This window comes from Atta cephalotes (genome assembly GCF_000143395.1).
Source record: "Atta cephalotes unplaced genomic scaffold scaffold00022, whole genome shotgun sequence".
Lineage (NCBI taxonomy): Eukaryota > Metazoa > Arthropoda > Insecta > Hymenoptera > Formicidae > Atta > Atta cephalotes.
Genome location: NW_012130086.1, coordinates 1,237,134 through 1,253,500, shown reverse-complemented (window position 1 = coordinate 1,253,500; position 16,367 = coordinate 1,237,134). Strand labels below are relative to the sequence as shown.

Here is a 16,367-nt window from a genome sequence, read left to right as displayed (position 1 = left end):
TTTAATTGTGGCCTCGATTTACGTAGAAAACGAAATGCAGTTAACTGTGATTAGCGACAATAATCGATGTTGATGCAATCAACATTAACCTTAAGACGTCTCGAGAGAGATCGAATTGCAAGTACCAGGCACCGGATGAGATTCCATTGTTTGCCTTAAGAGTATCGATTTTCCATGGAATCGAGTCCCTCGCTTTGAGTGTCACTTGTGATCGCTTGTTGACTTGTCGGTTTGAGTAGTCCGGATATACCAGAATGAATATATCCGATTCCAGAATATCCATTTTGTATATACAATCAAAGTATGTTTAATAAAAGAGTTATATTCTTGATGCTGAAGAAATTCGTAGATCATATATTGTATATCATTGAAATGAAAGTTAATTTAATATTTGAAAGAAATATTAGCAAAAAATATATTAATATTGTACAAGTATTTATATATAAAATTTTTTGTTCGAGAAATATTTCGCAGATTTGAGTGGCATTGAACAAATAAACTTTTCCACGATTTTTAAAAGATTCAATTTCGAATATTAGATCTATATGAAATGTTTGATGCAATCATTTGAAAGTGGATGCCTGGATCTCGCAATTTTTAAGAGAAATATTTTAGCGCACGATTCTTCGCAAAGAAGTAAATACGTTTCGCAGGTAGACGTCAAGATGAAACATCGAGACGTTTCACTCCGATGATGAAGACAAACGTTACATCGGACATTTCGTGACGATTTTCTGCGAAGCACTCGTCGAAAAATTTTCCTTCTGTACGCTCGCGTCGCGATAACCAGCATCTTCTCGTCGATGTTAGATAGTGAGAGAAATTGATCTTAATGAATTAAATATACTGCGAGATAAATTTTCTATTCTAATGTCGGATGATAATAATTAGATTCCAAATATTGATTCCCTGAAATTAAATATATTATAATATTAACTTAAATATTGACTCCCTGAAATTAAATATATTATAATACTAACTTAAATTTAGGCCGGTATTCACAATAGTTCTTATATTTAAAACCGTCTTAAGCACAGCTTTTAGACATGAACCAATCACAGAGCTTGAGATAATCACATTACTTAAGATAATCTTGAAAAGAACGAATCACCGGCCAATGAATACCGGCCTAAATTTAAGTTAGTAATATATTCAATCTAAATGGATTTCAATATATAAATATTCTTTTCTATATAAACTTGATTGTAATGTATACTTGCATGTACAAATGTATATCTCTGTATAATCTTTGTATAGAAATAATTCAATGTAGATCAAGCCTGTTCAATTTGAGCTCCGGAAGCAAAACGCAAAGCCATCGATACAAAAAAAATTCAATGTAAGATTTCAGAGACTGTAAAGTAATGATAAGCTCACTCAGATGTGTATCAACACTTTACAATTTCCGAAATTTTACCCTTGAATTTTTTTGCGTCGACGGCTTTGCATTTTGACTCCGGAGTTCAAATTGGATAAGTCCCTGATGTAGATAATATATAATATATTTTAAAGTTAGATGTAAATAATTAAAATTGCAATGCCACAAATAAACGATATGTGTGCATATTTAAATATTTAAATATTTAAAAAAAATTCATTACTTTTGAAAATTACTCCGTCTATATTTACGATAAGAAATCTATTCAAGAGCGATGTTAATTAGCGCATTGTAAAGAATGAAAATAAACTTTGGAAACAATCAATTTCTCTCATTATTCGACAAATCAGATGATTAATCGATTGGACGGTATGGAAGGAGCAAGACGGGGTCATCGCACGCGACCGTTTCTCAGTTATTTACAAGTCGAAGGATTCGAGCGGTGTGAAATACAGCACTGTCGAGCAAATCTGATTATCGTTGGAGAATCGCATTCGGCATCCGGTCAGCGCTGTTGCCTCGATCGTGAAAATCCTTCGAAATATCTGTCTTCTCTTCGTCCGGGAAAATATCCAGTCGGTCCACTCGTTAGAGCTGAGTTTGCGTCGAGACTTTGTAATTCAATCAACGTAACCGGTTAGCATCTATAAAGATAAGATGCTAGACTGCCGTGGGGGCACGCGATTGTCAATGCCACTTCGCCTTTTGCGCGAATATATCCGCGCGCAGATTTTGCGCGAAGCAGATTCCCAGAATCTGAAAACAACAAGGACACTCCATTTATTGCTTTGCCGCAAAATAGCCACGATAATTAGAAACGCTTTTTCAACATTTTCACAAAATATTCATGAACATTTGAATCGTCATTTTAATTGATATCTAATATTGATTTTCCAAATATAAATAATATTCCTCTTGCTGCTATCAAGTAATCGATTTCCAAGAATATTTTACAAAATATTCTTTCAATTTAGCAGGAATAATTTAAATGTCTGCTTTAATCATTTATTATTGTATTTATGAATCCATATGTTTTTATGTTTAAAATAATTGATGAATAATTAATGAAAATGCCATGATTTAGATTTGCGAAAATGCTAATATTATAGTATTATTTATAACTGCAGAAATTTAAATATAAAATATTGATACAACATATGAAATTTATCGAAGAATCGATACATTTTTTTAGTTGAGGAAAATTATTGAAATTAAATTTCTACTACTACTTAAAAATTTATACTTATTATTAATGTATGCGCTACATTTATATATATCTCTAACTTTGAACAATTAAATATAAAATACGCATAATTAGTAAATACAATTAATATGAAGAATTGAATCGTAACATAACATTAAGATGCAATCGATAAGTTCTAATATAACGAGCAATATCAACATGCTTTGGCATATCTACTTGTACACTTAACATATGAAAATTCATTACACAAAGTAAGCACGAATTTAAAACCCTTTAATGAAATTCAAGAGAGGCTCTATATTACTGATAAACGCACGTGCGCTGTCTAGCTACGTGTTATTATGTATCTCGCATCTACTTTACGTCTTTTCGCATGTAACACTGCGAATGAAATAGGTAGTCAACATTGCAAGCACGGTAAAGTCTCACCTTATTTCCTTTAGGGTATACAATGGCGGCTCCATAATGCAGCGGTCCGCATCGATGAATAATCGCGAGAAACGCTAAAATCTCGTTTTAACACTTTGAATCAATGACGGCAATCTTGAGCGACATAGAATATATCTGAATCGCAAATTGAAAATTAAGCGAGAGTTGTACTAAGAGTTTGAGTTTTCCATTACGAACTGAATTTTAAAAGACTCAACTACCACAAAACGTCTAGACGTTTCAAAATAATGTTTTACGACCAAGATTTCTATCTTGATGCCCCGCAATTGATGCTTCATTATTTAATTTATTAAGTATTATTATATTGAACGTGTTGAGTTGAACGTACAGAGATTCAAAGTGTTAATTACTCGCGAGTCAAGTCAAAGTACTTCCACGTATTCGTTGAAAGTTTATCGATGTGTGCCAAAGATCGGAGCTTGTACTTATGGTAATGGCATTTTACTAACGTATACCTGAGTGAATGCTGTACCAACTGCACCGCTGGCAATCGCGAGGAGATTTCGTTCTATCCACTCCTCGCCGGCTTGTATGCAACCTTTTTCGTAAATCACTTTGGCGACCTCAAAGTTCTGTAAAAAAAGAAAAGGAAACTGCTACTTTGCCTACCTCAGCTGTCCCCCCTTCCCCGATGTTACGCTATTATTATAGTTGTTAATCCAGGATAATTTCTCGATGGCGATTAGTTAGTTCCGTGAAGGTTTCCGTAGAGAAAGTGAAAGGATAGCTGCACCGTTGTTTATGTAACTCTGATTTACCGTCGATCGCGTCAATCGGTTGCTATTTTAATGCGCACGTGTCGTAATCGATTTAAACGTTCGTCGCGACGTGCGTTTCGCCATTTACGCGAATTGCGGCAATAATAATCAATGTTGAGTTCAACCATAGTTAATCAACTACAATAATGAATGCGATACTTTAATGCGACTGTACGTTGGATATATATTTTAAACTATATTACAGTAATCTTATTCTGTCCTTACAAGAAGAGATTTATTTATCGCGAACGAATTATAACGCATCAACGTTTCAAAAGATTACAATGCGCTCGTATAACCATAAATGGAGCACAAAAACCGCTTACGAACGAGAGCGAGAATAAAATCACCGATGATAACTCTCGGTTGCGGAAACGGCGAGAACCCGCGAGAACACTGAAAAGGTCAGACCGTCCTCGCTTTTACGTCCCGCCAACTCGACCTCGTTCTTCGTTCCGTTAAGTGAAAACTCAATAAGGTACTTGGTCCGGTCGACGCGTTTCCTCTCAGAGTTTTTCACGATTCCACCAGCAGAACTATATCACTCGGAGGGAAGCTTGTTCAGGATGAGCGAAAGAACGGTAACGTACGTTATATATGAGAATGACGTTTTTAAAAGAGCGATATCCTGACTCTCGGTCACGACCCGAACAATGAATTTCGCCGTTTAAATTTTCTAGCGAGTCTCCTGCCGGTAACTTCAATTTCCAGTCATATAAAGGTAACAACCTAATTTATTAAGAACGAACGGGGCACGCGGACTGCGCCGGAGGGGCGCAAATCGAGCCAGGATCGTAAAGTAGATTCAAAGAAGAAAGAGGAAGAAGAAAACGGAGGAAGATTTCAACCGGAGGGAGTGGAAGGCACGTACTCGAGAAAACATAGTACATATATATATATATATATATAAAATATATACATATACATCGGTGAGCGGAAGGCGGAAAGGGAAAGCATGCAGGGGGCATTTACGGTCGGGATGGGCGGAGAGAAAGAGCCTAAGTAACAAGCCCATTCTGTTACGCCGTGCCTCTCGCGTTTACTCTCAAGGAACCGAGGAGTAACTACGCAAGGCTTTCAAGCTGCTACTTCATTTACACCTTCTATCCCTCTTCGCTACCCAACTTTTCCTCAATATCGTTCTTCCCCCCTTCTCCGTTTTCTCCTCGATATACAGCGAGCGATATTGTGCGACTCTCTCATTAGCGGAGCGTTAGATGCCCTAATTACTTAAGAGTTTTCGTCACGTTCCCTATCGAAAGATTCGTGGGCGCGGAAACTGCTAATTTATTCTGGCTCTTCAACGTCGCGCGCGCGTGTCAAAGCGGCCGACGATGTGCGCGATGACATCGGTGAGATTGGGAAAGACCGAAGGCGGAAAATAGACGACGAGGATCTGGTGTGTACCCAACGTGACTTTGGTTAAGCGCAGTTAATTGAGGCTCTGACAGGGTGTAAGCTACGAGTGGCGAAAATTTTTCAGCGCCGGGCGAGAGAAGATTAATTTGACGGTAGAAAAAGCCTTTCAAGCCAACGTGCCACTCGTTTCTCTCTATTCATCTCCATTGTTCGTTCAACTACTTGCCAACATTTCTCACTTCATGACGAGATCCTTTCCCGGACGTTTTTCGGGTGCCGCGCGGAACAGCACAGCGATGGCAGCCTCCCTATTTTAGCGTACTATAATCTGCTGTATTAGCATAGATAACATCGCAATTCTGGCACGGTACAATCGCGCGCGCTAGCGTATAGATAAGCGCGCGATTATAGCGTAGCATAATCCCGGGCTCTAGCATAGTAATATAATCCCGTGATTTTAACGTAATATGATTCTGTGCCTCGGCCAGTCGGCCGGCCTCGTATGTAATTCTACCGTATAATTGCTCGAGCGATGTTACTTTATGGCCCGATATACTTTATGATAATCTTTCTCAATCAGTATGTAAAAAAAATCAACGTGAATCTGAGATATTCTGATACGTGAAAAATTACCAGATGCAATTTTACATGCAATTGCAAATGCAATTTTACATGCATTTTCTGATCGCGCAATACGACATTTTTTCCAAATCGATTTACCACCCCATTGAATCGTTAATTTCGTAGCTGCGTATTGACAAACCAACGGTTAAGTTAATCGCATTTTAATAGCAAATTTAATTATGAATTTCTCGATAATTTTCGATTAAACGTGTCAATTAATGTAACATTAATGTATGCCAGTTTACCAGCCGATATGTCAATATGCAATCTTGTTACGATGTAATTGGATGCGAACATCGTCGAAATAACAATAAAACTCGTCGGCCGCGAAATTGAAATTTGAATAATTAGCATGGAATTAATATAGTCGTTCTGTGAGAGAGAGAGAGGGAGGGGGGGGGGGGGAGGAGAAAGAGAAAGAGAGAGAGAGACACTCATGTTTATGACGCATAAACTGGTTCTTCGGATGTTTGTTGCGCATCGGAGTGAGGTAATATAATTCTAGCCAAGATTATGCAGTGGGTTAAGTTAATTTACCATACTGATTATAAGACAAAGAAAAACTTATATTATTGCATCGCGTGCCAGCTTCGTATAAACATTTTTATAGAATAGTTGTTGCAAACGATGCACGCGCTTATGACTTACGCTCCTATCTTCATTAAGGTATATAAATATAATATGCTTAACAGTACAGAAAGTAGCGTTTTCAAAAGAGAAAAAAAAATGAAAAAACGAGACGGTTATCATTCGAAATCATGTGACATTTTTTGGAGAATTAACAATAATTAAATAAAATTTCAACAAGCAATCGTAATACTTGCGTAAAAAGAATATGTGCGTAAAATATAATATGAAAACTAAAATAGATGAGATTTCCATACATTTTCCATTATATTTTACGCATATTGATACTCTTATACGCAAATATTATCTCTTGAAACTTTACCTATGAAGAATCATTATCATAAATGTTGACCATAAGTTTGGCAGATATTTGAAGTGGCTACTCGGCATACTCGGTTTTTGCAAAATCAAATCTGCACAAGTACATATATTTCAGTAGAGATGCTTGGTGTACATTGTATACGCGCAACTGAATACTGTAATACGAACCGTGTGTTGTCATGCGGAACACAAAATTCCTTCGGATAGTTATGCTTCAATGGCTATACCATACCGTGAGTTTTGTACCATACGCGTAACGTTTTTGTTTAGAAGCGGGATATACGTAGTACTTACCGTATCGATTCTCCCTCAGCTGTCGCATATTGATACAAAATGTATCGGAAACACGATGTACACGTCATTCCTGATACTTACTTGCTATCTGACCCATATAACGGAGAGATATGCTTAAGCGAATATATAACAATGGTATTTTTAAATTTGATAATGCAACGAACGTACGCTACCGAACAAAACGTATCAAGCAGAAATTGAAACGATATATATGAAATATATGAAATATACAGATTGTCGTGAAACATTACCGTGACGTAAATACGAATCACCGAATGTCCTTTTCATTGCAGTGATTCTTTTCATAAATCATTCGACTCGAAATTAAATTGTCACGATAAATAATTTCAAACTCTTCGGTTAAAAAAGGGCATTCGGCGATGATTTTTGAGACTTGTGCAGAATTTTGTTACGTCTACACATCTAACATACATGCGATCATGTTCGCAAAACAGCGAATCTTTATTGAAGTAACCGAGAAGCTGGGAAATTGTAACTTTCTTGCGCGTAATGCCAGTCGCGTCAAGACATATCGCGCGGAAAGCATCGCGCTTAATGGAATTAAAGCTTAAACGGTAAACCGCTTTGCATCGTACTCGGTCGATCGCTCCGTCTGCCTGGTTCTTGCCCAAGTTTACTTTTTCCGGTCTTTGCACCGTATGTCGGTGTAAAAATGGATCGATCGGCGCGTCTAGAATATTCATCACGCACGTAGGTACGCCTTTAGAAAGGTAAGTAAGGCAAATGCCATTGAGGTATAATAGCGTGCGTTACGTATTAGACGATGGAAATACATGCTCGCGCGGATGTCACGCCGAGTGCAACGAACGATAGTCCGTGTACTTTCCTTTCCCTTCCGTGACGGCGGTCGCGCTATCAATCTCCGTGCTCGCGAACGTTATATTGGTATGGTATTTCTTCTGCCGCGAAATTCATGCGCGCGGTGGTTCCTCTGAAAATCCGCGTTGCCTCATATTTCTCGCGAGATTCTTCGTCGCCGTGCAATTCCGCCCGAATAAAATAGGAACACTCGCGGAAATAGAAATATCACTCGAGGATTGCTGTTTACGTAGACAACTGTATCTGGAAAAATATGATAGGAAATCTGGAAAAATATATATTATACCATATTTTATACCATAGTATCTAAACGTCCTATCTACCATTTTAAGATTTTTTTTTAATAATAATATTCTAGCTCGATTTTTTTTTATAAACTTGTTTACGTAAAAGCAGCATATATTTTGATTTCCGAGTTATTTTAAGTAGAATATTTTGCGGAAAAAAGTGATCGATGTATTATTAATAAGTTGATCAACGAAGAAAGTTGAGACTTCCCAGCTTAACGGATGAGAATTTTCAGGATAAAAGTACCTGTAGAACCATGGTGCTGACCACGGTACCAGCGACGGGTACGAGGTTCAATTCTAGCCACTCCTCACCCGCTCTTAGGCAACCCCGCTCGAATATACTCCTCTCTCCCGTCTGCGTTGGCCCGAAGGGATAAATAGAAATAATTTAAAAAGCAACACACAAGAGTACTTGCTCGAGCTCAGAGACTCGAAATTACGCCACTGGTTGTGGCTGCTGTTCACCGATAACGCAAAAATAAACACTCGGTACTACACTTCGTTCCCTCCCTTGACGACAACAAGAGCGTACTCTGTGGGCGTGAATGAGAAAACGACAATGGCGTTTTCTTCTTAATCGCGACCCATAACGAACGTATAAATATATTTTTATGCCACGAGAACCCACAAAGCACACCCCAGGGGAGAGAAAAACTTAAGAGGGTTTATCGACTGACGCGCGGGCATAACTTAGTCTAAATCACAGGAGGAAAGTAAGAGAAATATAGTAAGGTATTCGTGATGCTCGTCGTTGCGTGAAGTGTGGGGTGTAACGATTGAAAGACTGGATATATTCGCGTATACACGGAACGTCGATTCTCTTCCTCGTAGCAGATTTTTATGGAATACGCAGTGATTCGACTGCGTTTGGAGTTTTTATTTTTATTTTTATTTCCAAACTAAAACTGATCGAATATGATAATCGTTTCGAATTTAATTGTTATTAATTTACATACGACACGTACGATACCGCGTACCTGTGATGGCCGTGATATACATAGATAATATCGGTGACATTTAATACACTGGCTCGGAAAAAAGTGCTTTATCATTATTTATTTACTCGCATTTTATCAGCCCGTAACGCATCGCGGCGCATTTAATGGTTCTCTGACAAAAAAATATAATTAAGCGACGAGGCGAGGGCTTCTCTCGATGAAAGCGTAATTAGCGAAGGGGCGGGCTTAGTGCCATTACATCGGGAATGATATACCTACTCTTAAAATAAAGCCTCCACAGAAGTTCTTATCCCTCTGCCCTCAACCTATCTTCCCTTTTCTCTCCTCGTCCTCTGGACTCGACCATTTTCTCTCTAATTAAGTTCCACAGTTTCTTGACCCGGATCGTTTTTGCCCGCGCTTGTAGACATTGTGTAATCGTGCGCGCGCGACCCGCGCAAAACTACCCCGGAGAACTACTTCGCTATCTCGAATCTGGCCTCGCGCGATAGAGCGCGATTCCAAAGACAAATTATTCGGCCCCTCTGAGACACGTTCCACTTGGTTTACCGTACTTTCGTAACGGTAGTACAAAATGACGCAAGTTTCGAATCGGAAACAAGGCGAAACTAGAAATGGTCGGGATGCCATTATTACTCGTAATATGTGAGTGTATAGAGTATATAAGTTAACAATAGTTCTTGAAAAATAAAGGAATTTATTAGATATAATTATGATAAAAGGACTTTGAGACAGGATGAATTTAAAGACCAATACAAAGAACGGGGAACATAAAGTAAGAAGGGACAAAAATATATTTGATCGAAAATAAGGAAAACTGTAGTTTTCGCATCTTACTTAATTCATGATCATTAACTTTTTAAATCGGGCTTTTTACGATAAACTAAAATTATTTATCATATGACAAAAATAAGTATTTTAATTAAGAAATGTTTTTATTGATATTAACGATAGAATAAAGATGCTATACTTACGTAACTGGGCTTTCTTACATCATAACCGCATTGTTTATTTTTAATGATTTCCTGAAACAAATAAGAAGATGATTTTACTTTCAACAATAGAATTAGTATCCGATGGAAAATGATTCTGCAATGCGGTAGCAACGCGAATACTATAATCAGTAATAGAGAGAATTACATTAGGTTTTCGCTTGCAACAGCTAAAAGGCACGCCGCACGCTTCCCTCGAGCCTATATCACTCGACGAACAATTAAAATAATTGTTGCGGTCCCAATCCTTCGGGCCTTCGATGCCGCAACATTGCAACTGAAAAATAAAATGACAAATTTTATAATATTACGACATGCATTTATATACATATATATTAACAAAACCGTTATATTTTTAATCTCTTATAGTTATATGCTATACAGATTTTACGATCCACACATCTATAGGATTTCATCGTTTTCTATGTGATAGTTGGGCAGGAAACTCGCCGCAATTTTCGTTTGCAGACGAGAATATTATCCGTGCGAGACCGCGAAGTCAGGGAATCGCATTCAAAATATTCTCTAAGGTTCGGAATATTTTGCATCATTGGCGGCGATATGATCAATCGCAGTCGAATTTACGATGAATATCACGAGCGAGTATGAATTTCAAACGCCATCATAAATAATTCCGATGGCGCTGGATATTCAGCCGGAGCAATATTAAATACGCGATTTAAAGGATCAATTCGATAAGAAAGGAAGAAAGCATCGTCCGGCCCGGAGACACTGGGATAATAAACGTAAGAGAAAAAAAGATCTCGCTATAAGGAGTCGGGTATTAAGGCAAGGAAAAAGACCGTGGAATGACGTGAGTTGGATTCAGTTGGCAAGGAGGCTTGGTCGCGATCGAAATCCCCGACCTTCATTAAACCCCAATATCTGTCTTCTATACGAGTCTGAAACTTTTATTCTTCTTTCTCGATTACCCGTATGTGTCCTCATTGATGGGTTCAGTAATTTTTTTTCACGCTAATTCGGCTATTAAATGTAAGAATCAGTAAAGAGATGAATTTTTTATAAAGAATAATAAATTTTTCTTTAAACGTGATATTAATTCCATATATAATCGTGTAATAGCGTTTGCATCGATTGCAATAATTAATCCATCGATCTTGCAAATGCCAATTCGTTTGGGAAAATCTCTTGCCAATAATAAGTGTAACATATGTTACACAGTTAATATTATGCTATATGTGTTTGATTAATCAGCCAGCGAGCGAACATACACGTATCTGATTCTATCGTATAATTAATTAACCATGGGAATATTCATATTTCTCGGTGCGACAGTCGCCGCGAGATGGGGGATATTTCACGTTTAATTAAACAGCATAAAAATGAATTACCCAACGCGAAGTGTATTAGATTCTTGCATAGGGTTAAAAATAGAAAATCGATAGGGAGAATATCACGAATTCAATTATTAATAACGGAGTTGCATGTGAGAGTGCCTCATTTGTCGTTTCGCACGTGCTTCCTATGAATTCAATTAATTAGATTCTCTTTATCATGATATAAGAAGAAATGGTTATCACGCAAAGCCGATATCGAGGGAAACGGAGAAAGGGAAAGCTCGGTGTTGAGCATTGAAAGATAATATCAAGCCTGGATTCCAGGCAACTACGTAATTTAACTGATTTGTTTTCAGCGTACTCATTTTGTTTTATTTAAATTATTCGTGCGGTAACGTTTCAATTTGTTTCAATCAAATATTCATAATACGAAACGCTGGCGCGCGGAATATTCATACGAGATGCGAATGCGAGTTGAGTATTGAGATACGAGATACGAGTTTCCGATTGTAGCTGGATTTAATTATTATTCGCTCGACGGCTGTACAGGTTGCATCAAGAGAGATCAACAACAAGCGCGATTCGCCATCGATTTCTCTTCGGTCGAGAATTTCGCTGTACGCTTAAACTGATAGACCTAGAACATATAACGATGAAATACAATCGAAATTCAGGCGAATGTAATAGAATCTTCGTATTATATATTTCAGTTTGTTATCGTCATTATACGATTTCTGAATGGTAACGAGAAAGTTAATTTAGATTTTTTTTATCAATATTGAAGAATAGTAGTGTAGAGCGGTATTGTAGAATGAAATATTTATTATGGAAAAATCAATTCAAAGTTCTTTGGAGGATAGAATTTCTCTCGTTTGCCGACGTACGCATCTCTCTTGATACATCCTGTATATCGATTGCATCGGATCAAATCGGCCAAGTTGAGCTAATTGATAAGTGGGATGGCGACGGTAAATACGCTCCGTGCCACCACACGAAGTCGAAGTACTAAGCATTTCATTAACCGCCTATAAATGGTACCGAGTGAATCTCGACGGGATCAGACAATGCGGTATATGGCAACTCGATAGTGCCTCGGTTTCCCTAGGGCTGATAGGATTGCCGGAATTGCGCGCCGACATACCGGGCGTTTCTATTGAAATCTCGTAAACCACAATTGGTTGACCGACCATCGATTAACGAATTCGATGATACCGCGCTGAAAGTGACAGTCATATCTTTAGATAAGACGGAATCACCTTATTCCTCTAAAATATGATTGCATCCGAAGTGAACCATGATATTGTATATATATATAAACGTGTCACAACGTTCGCAAAATCTATAGAATTTGCAATGTCTTCGTAGTGATCTTTGACAGAATGTGGTTAAACGATTTTATCAAAATCTTACGAAATAGAAAAATATATATAGATATACATTTCTTCCCCATATATATATATACAGATCTCACTTTAACTTATAATATCTCATTCTATAACTTCAATTAAGAGATTATAGAAGTGAGACAATATAAGCTAGAGTAAAATAGTGTATAGAGAGAAGTGTATATATATATATATATATATACACACACACACACACATATCCTTTCTCTCGTAGGATTTTGACAGAATCACTTGTGGCCATATTCTGTGAAGATCTCTAACCTCAGAATTCAAGAATAGAGTCCTCATAAATGTATTCAATTAATATAATTTCTGATAATTTTTAATTAGACTGAAAAAGTGTTCAGGATTGCCACAGACCTAGAAAATCAGGAAAATCAGGAAAAATCAGGAGAAAATGTAAAAAAGTCTGGAATTTCGAAATTTGCTCATAATTCTTTGAAACTGCTCCTATTCCAATAATTATTATAATGTTTTAAATATTATATATGATATTTATAGTCAAATACGTTCAAAACTTGTGCTTTAAATGATTTTAATAAAATAATTAAAATTTATATTTTATTCAGTATTTTTATTTGATCCCTCTTTTTCGTCATAACTGCATTCTTTTTTTCCAAAACTAATTAATTTTTTATGCTTGAATTTGCACCCAAAATTGTACTACGCTACTAAGCTTTTTTTGCATTATTTTTAATAATATAGGCTAGCTTTTCTGCAATCCGTGAGTCTAAATGTTAAAATTTACATATTTTCTATTTTTATCTGGAAAACCTGAAAAAAATCAGGGAATTTTAAAATTTATTTTCTGACAACCTTGGCAATCCTGAATGTTATATAATCTTGTGTTATCAATCTTATATTATTTACACTATTAATAGGAGATATCTAAAGAAGCAACTCAAGTTCAATAAAAAAATAACATTTTGTTATTTTTAACTTCCATATATGTCAAAATATAAATTAATAATAAATTTATTTTTGTGATTAGTTTCAAAGTAAACGACGTCCATATTGACGTTTACATTTAGTAAATAATATACTAGATTTGAATTAAAATTATAATACGTCTTTGAGTTAAATTGTTTATTGTTTTAGCAACGACATATTGAGTAGAGGCAGATTTATATTATAGAAATGATTAATCATAACATCCAATTGGATATAATTGTGAATTTTACAGTGTAGTTTGTTAAAATGCGAATTGTTGTATTAACGATCATGAAATGAGAATCCGTTAGACACGATGGTCCACCGATGATGGAATTGTGGTGGTAATTCGACGCTTGCGGATTCATCAGCGGTTCCAAAACCCGCGCATTCAAATATTAACCGAATCAGTTTGCAAATGTTTCCGTATATGCCCGCGTCGCGTAATAATTTATGTGTGTATGTACATATTGATCGATGAATCCGACAATCTACGTCACGTCTGTATGGCTATGAAACGACGCACGACATGCCTCTCGCGGCATGTTTCGATATCGACTTCATTCATTCTTGTGGCGAACGTCCGCTTTTTACTCAAACTGAATTCCACTAACCGCGCGACGGATTCGTTGGTTAAATTAATTCTCGCGGTTCTCGTTCTGCTAGATACTTGGCCGAATGTAAATCACTGTCACGCCCCGTGCTCGTAAAGTATAGCGAATCGAATGAAATTTTCGGTAGATCTAGTTCGGTAGTAACGTGCGGTGCAACGTGCGAGCGCGTGTGTGGTTTACCATCGACTAGCTTCTACTGATAGGATTACCGAAATTGCGGCAGTGTACCCGAGCGGGTTCTATTGAAATCTCATAAACCACAATTGGATGACTGGATATCGATTGTCGAATGCTACTATATTACGCGCCATTTGGATGCCGCCGCGTGGCATTCGGAATCTGGACCTGGCCAGATTTTCGTGCTGCGGCTACTCGATAAAGTTTGCGCGAGCTTCGCGTTTCGGGAGCCGTCTGACCTCACGAGTTCCTGCACTCCTTAGAAATGCGAGTACGCCTACTTATAAAGGCTGCCGGTATACGTTCGGTTTCGGAGATTCGATATTCCGGCGGGATAATGAAACGCGAAGGAAGCGCCGTATGTCAAGTTACTTTAATAGTTATGGTAATATAATTGAATTCTGATATAATCAACTTGCCCAATCTTCTTGAATCCAATCAATGAGATTCTGCTGATCAGGATCCTCTCTGTAGTGGATAATGAACGCTTGGAAGCCCCCCGTAGCTTGTGATTTTATCTGCATAGTGAATAAAATATTATATTAATTAACGTCACTGAATCTATTTTTTATTAATTAATTATCATTCTGAGATCGATTCTAAAATTTTTCGATCTATCTATCTTAATTTTTTCGCTCGAAATAAGAAAAAAGAAAATCTGATAAGATCGTGCATCGAAGTTTCGTAATTTTTACAAAGTCTTGTTACGATCAGTAATTTCCAATTCAGGATATTTCCTCTCGATGATCGATGAGTGTCACAAGTGTTGCAATTACTCAAGGACGAATTTAACTTTCCGACGGTCGTAAAGTAAAATGGCGCACATTAAAACGCGAGCTGCGTGCAAGTACGGGGATACGATGGCACGTTTGTTGGTTGTCCGAAATTTTCCACCGTGAGAAAATTCTCGTCATGTTTAAAGGATACGGTTAATGGAATTAATTAGTAACCCAGGAACTCTCCTGCTGCATAATTATACGCAAACTTCGTCGGCGCTCGGCCTAGACTGTACTCTATATACGTGTTCGTCTTCCTCGCGCGCGGGTGTATACATATACTCACGGCGAATGAGATTGTGAAATATGCACCGACGAATATATTGTACAATGCATTCGGCATATTCGCTTTGATAAAACAACTACGCTTCTCGTAACTACTGAATTAATAAACGCGATAAGTAGAAACGATTACGAATAAATGCAGTGGAACTATCTCGAGAAACACTTGCCTTGAAAATGTTGCGTATAATTGTGCAGGATAAATTTTAGGAAAGCTGTCTGTTCCGCGAAATATCATCTGCGAAATATCATGAATAATTAAATGCGCACAGAGCAATATACAAATAATATTAAATCATATAGTTACAAATTACCTATAATATCTTATTTTAATGTTCACTAAATTTATATGTTTGTACTGCAAATATCTTTAAACATATATACACGTTCATATTTTGGCACATTTTGCCTGTAATTATTATTGTATTATAACTTGTATATGATGACTTTATTAAAATTATACGAAATATAGAATATTTACCCAATCTTTGAAGATAAATCCCAAAACACCGACAGTCATTTCCATTAACAGCAATAGCGCTAAAAATATCGCATACTGCAACATAAAATTAATTTAATTAAAATTAGTTCTGTCGAGATTTGTTTAAGAAATTAGAGAGAGAGAGAGAGAGAGAGAGAGAGAGAGAGAGAGAGAGAAGAAGAAGGAAGGGAAGGAAGAGAGAAGGAGAGTACTATCTATTCGTACCTTACTTACTAGTATACGTACCTAACTTAAACCTACTTACTTTAACGTATTACTTATTTTCTTTTAGTAAGTAAACTTACTT

General features: G+C 37.0%; 1 protein-coding gene across 3 annotated transcripts in view; it reads right to left on the bottom strand.

Annotated features, from left to right (window-relative positions):
- Positions 1-2,065: 2,065 nt before the first annotated feature.
- The window catches only part of LOC105619507 (tetraspanin-5), a 121,399-nt gene continuing 107,097 nt past the window's right edge, over positions 2,066-16,367 (bottom strand). Inside the window, exons 4-10 of one of the 3 annotated variants that reach the window (XM_012201023.1) lie at positions 16,061-16,135; positions 14,941-15,039; positions 10,245-10,373; positions 10,079-10,129; positions 8,390-8,500; positions 3,488-3,604; positions 2,066-2,134 (exon numbers count right to left, since the gene is read on the bottom strand). In XM_012201023.1, the coding sequence (XP_012056413.1) occupies positions 2,066-2,134; positions 3,488-3,604; positions 8,390-8,500; positions 10,079-10,129; positions 10,245-10,373; positions 14,941-15,039; positions 16,061-16,135 (651 nt within the window). The remainder of the gene's footprint in view (positions 2,135-3,487; positions 3,605-8,389; positions 8,501-10,078; positions 10,130-10,244; positions 10,374-14,940; positions 15,040-16,060; positions 16,136-16,367) is intronic. The other 2 variants (XM_012201025.1, XM_012201024.1) reach the window with 2 other exon arrangements.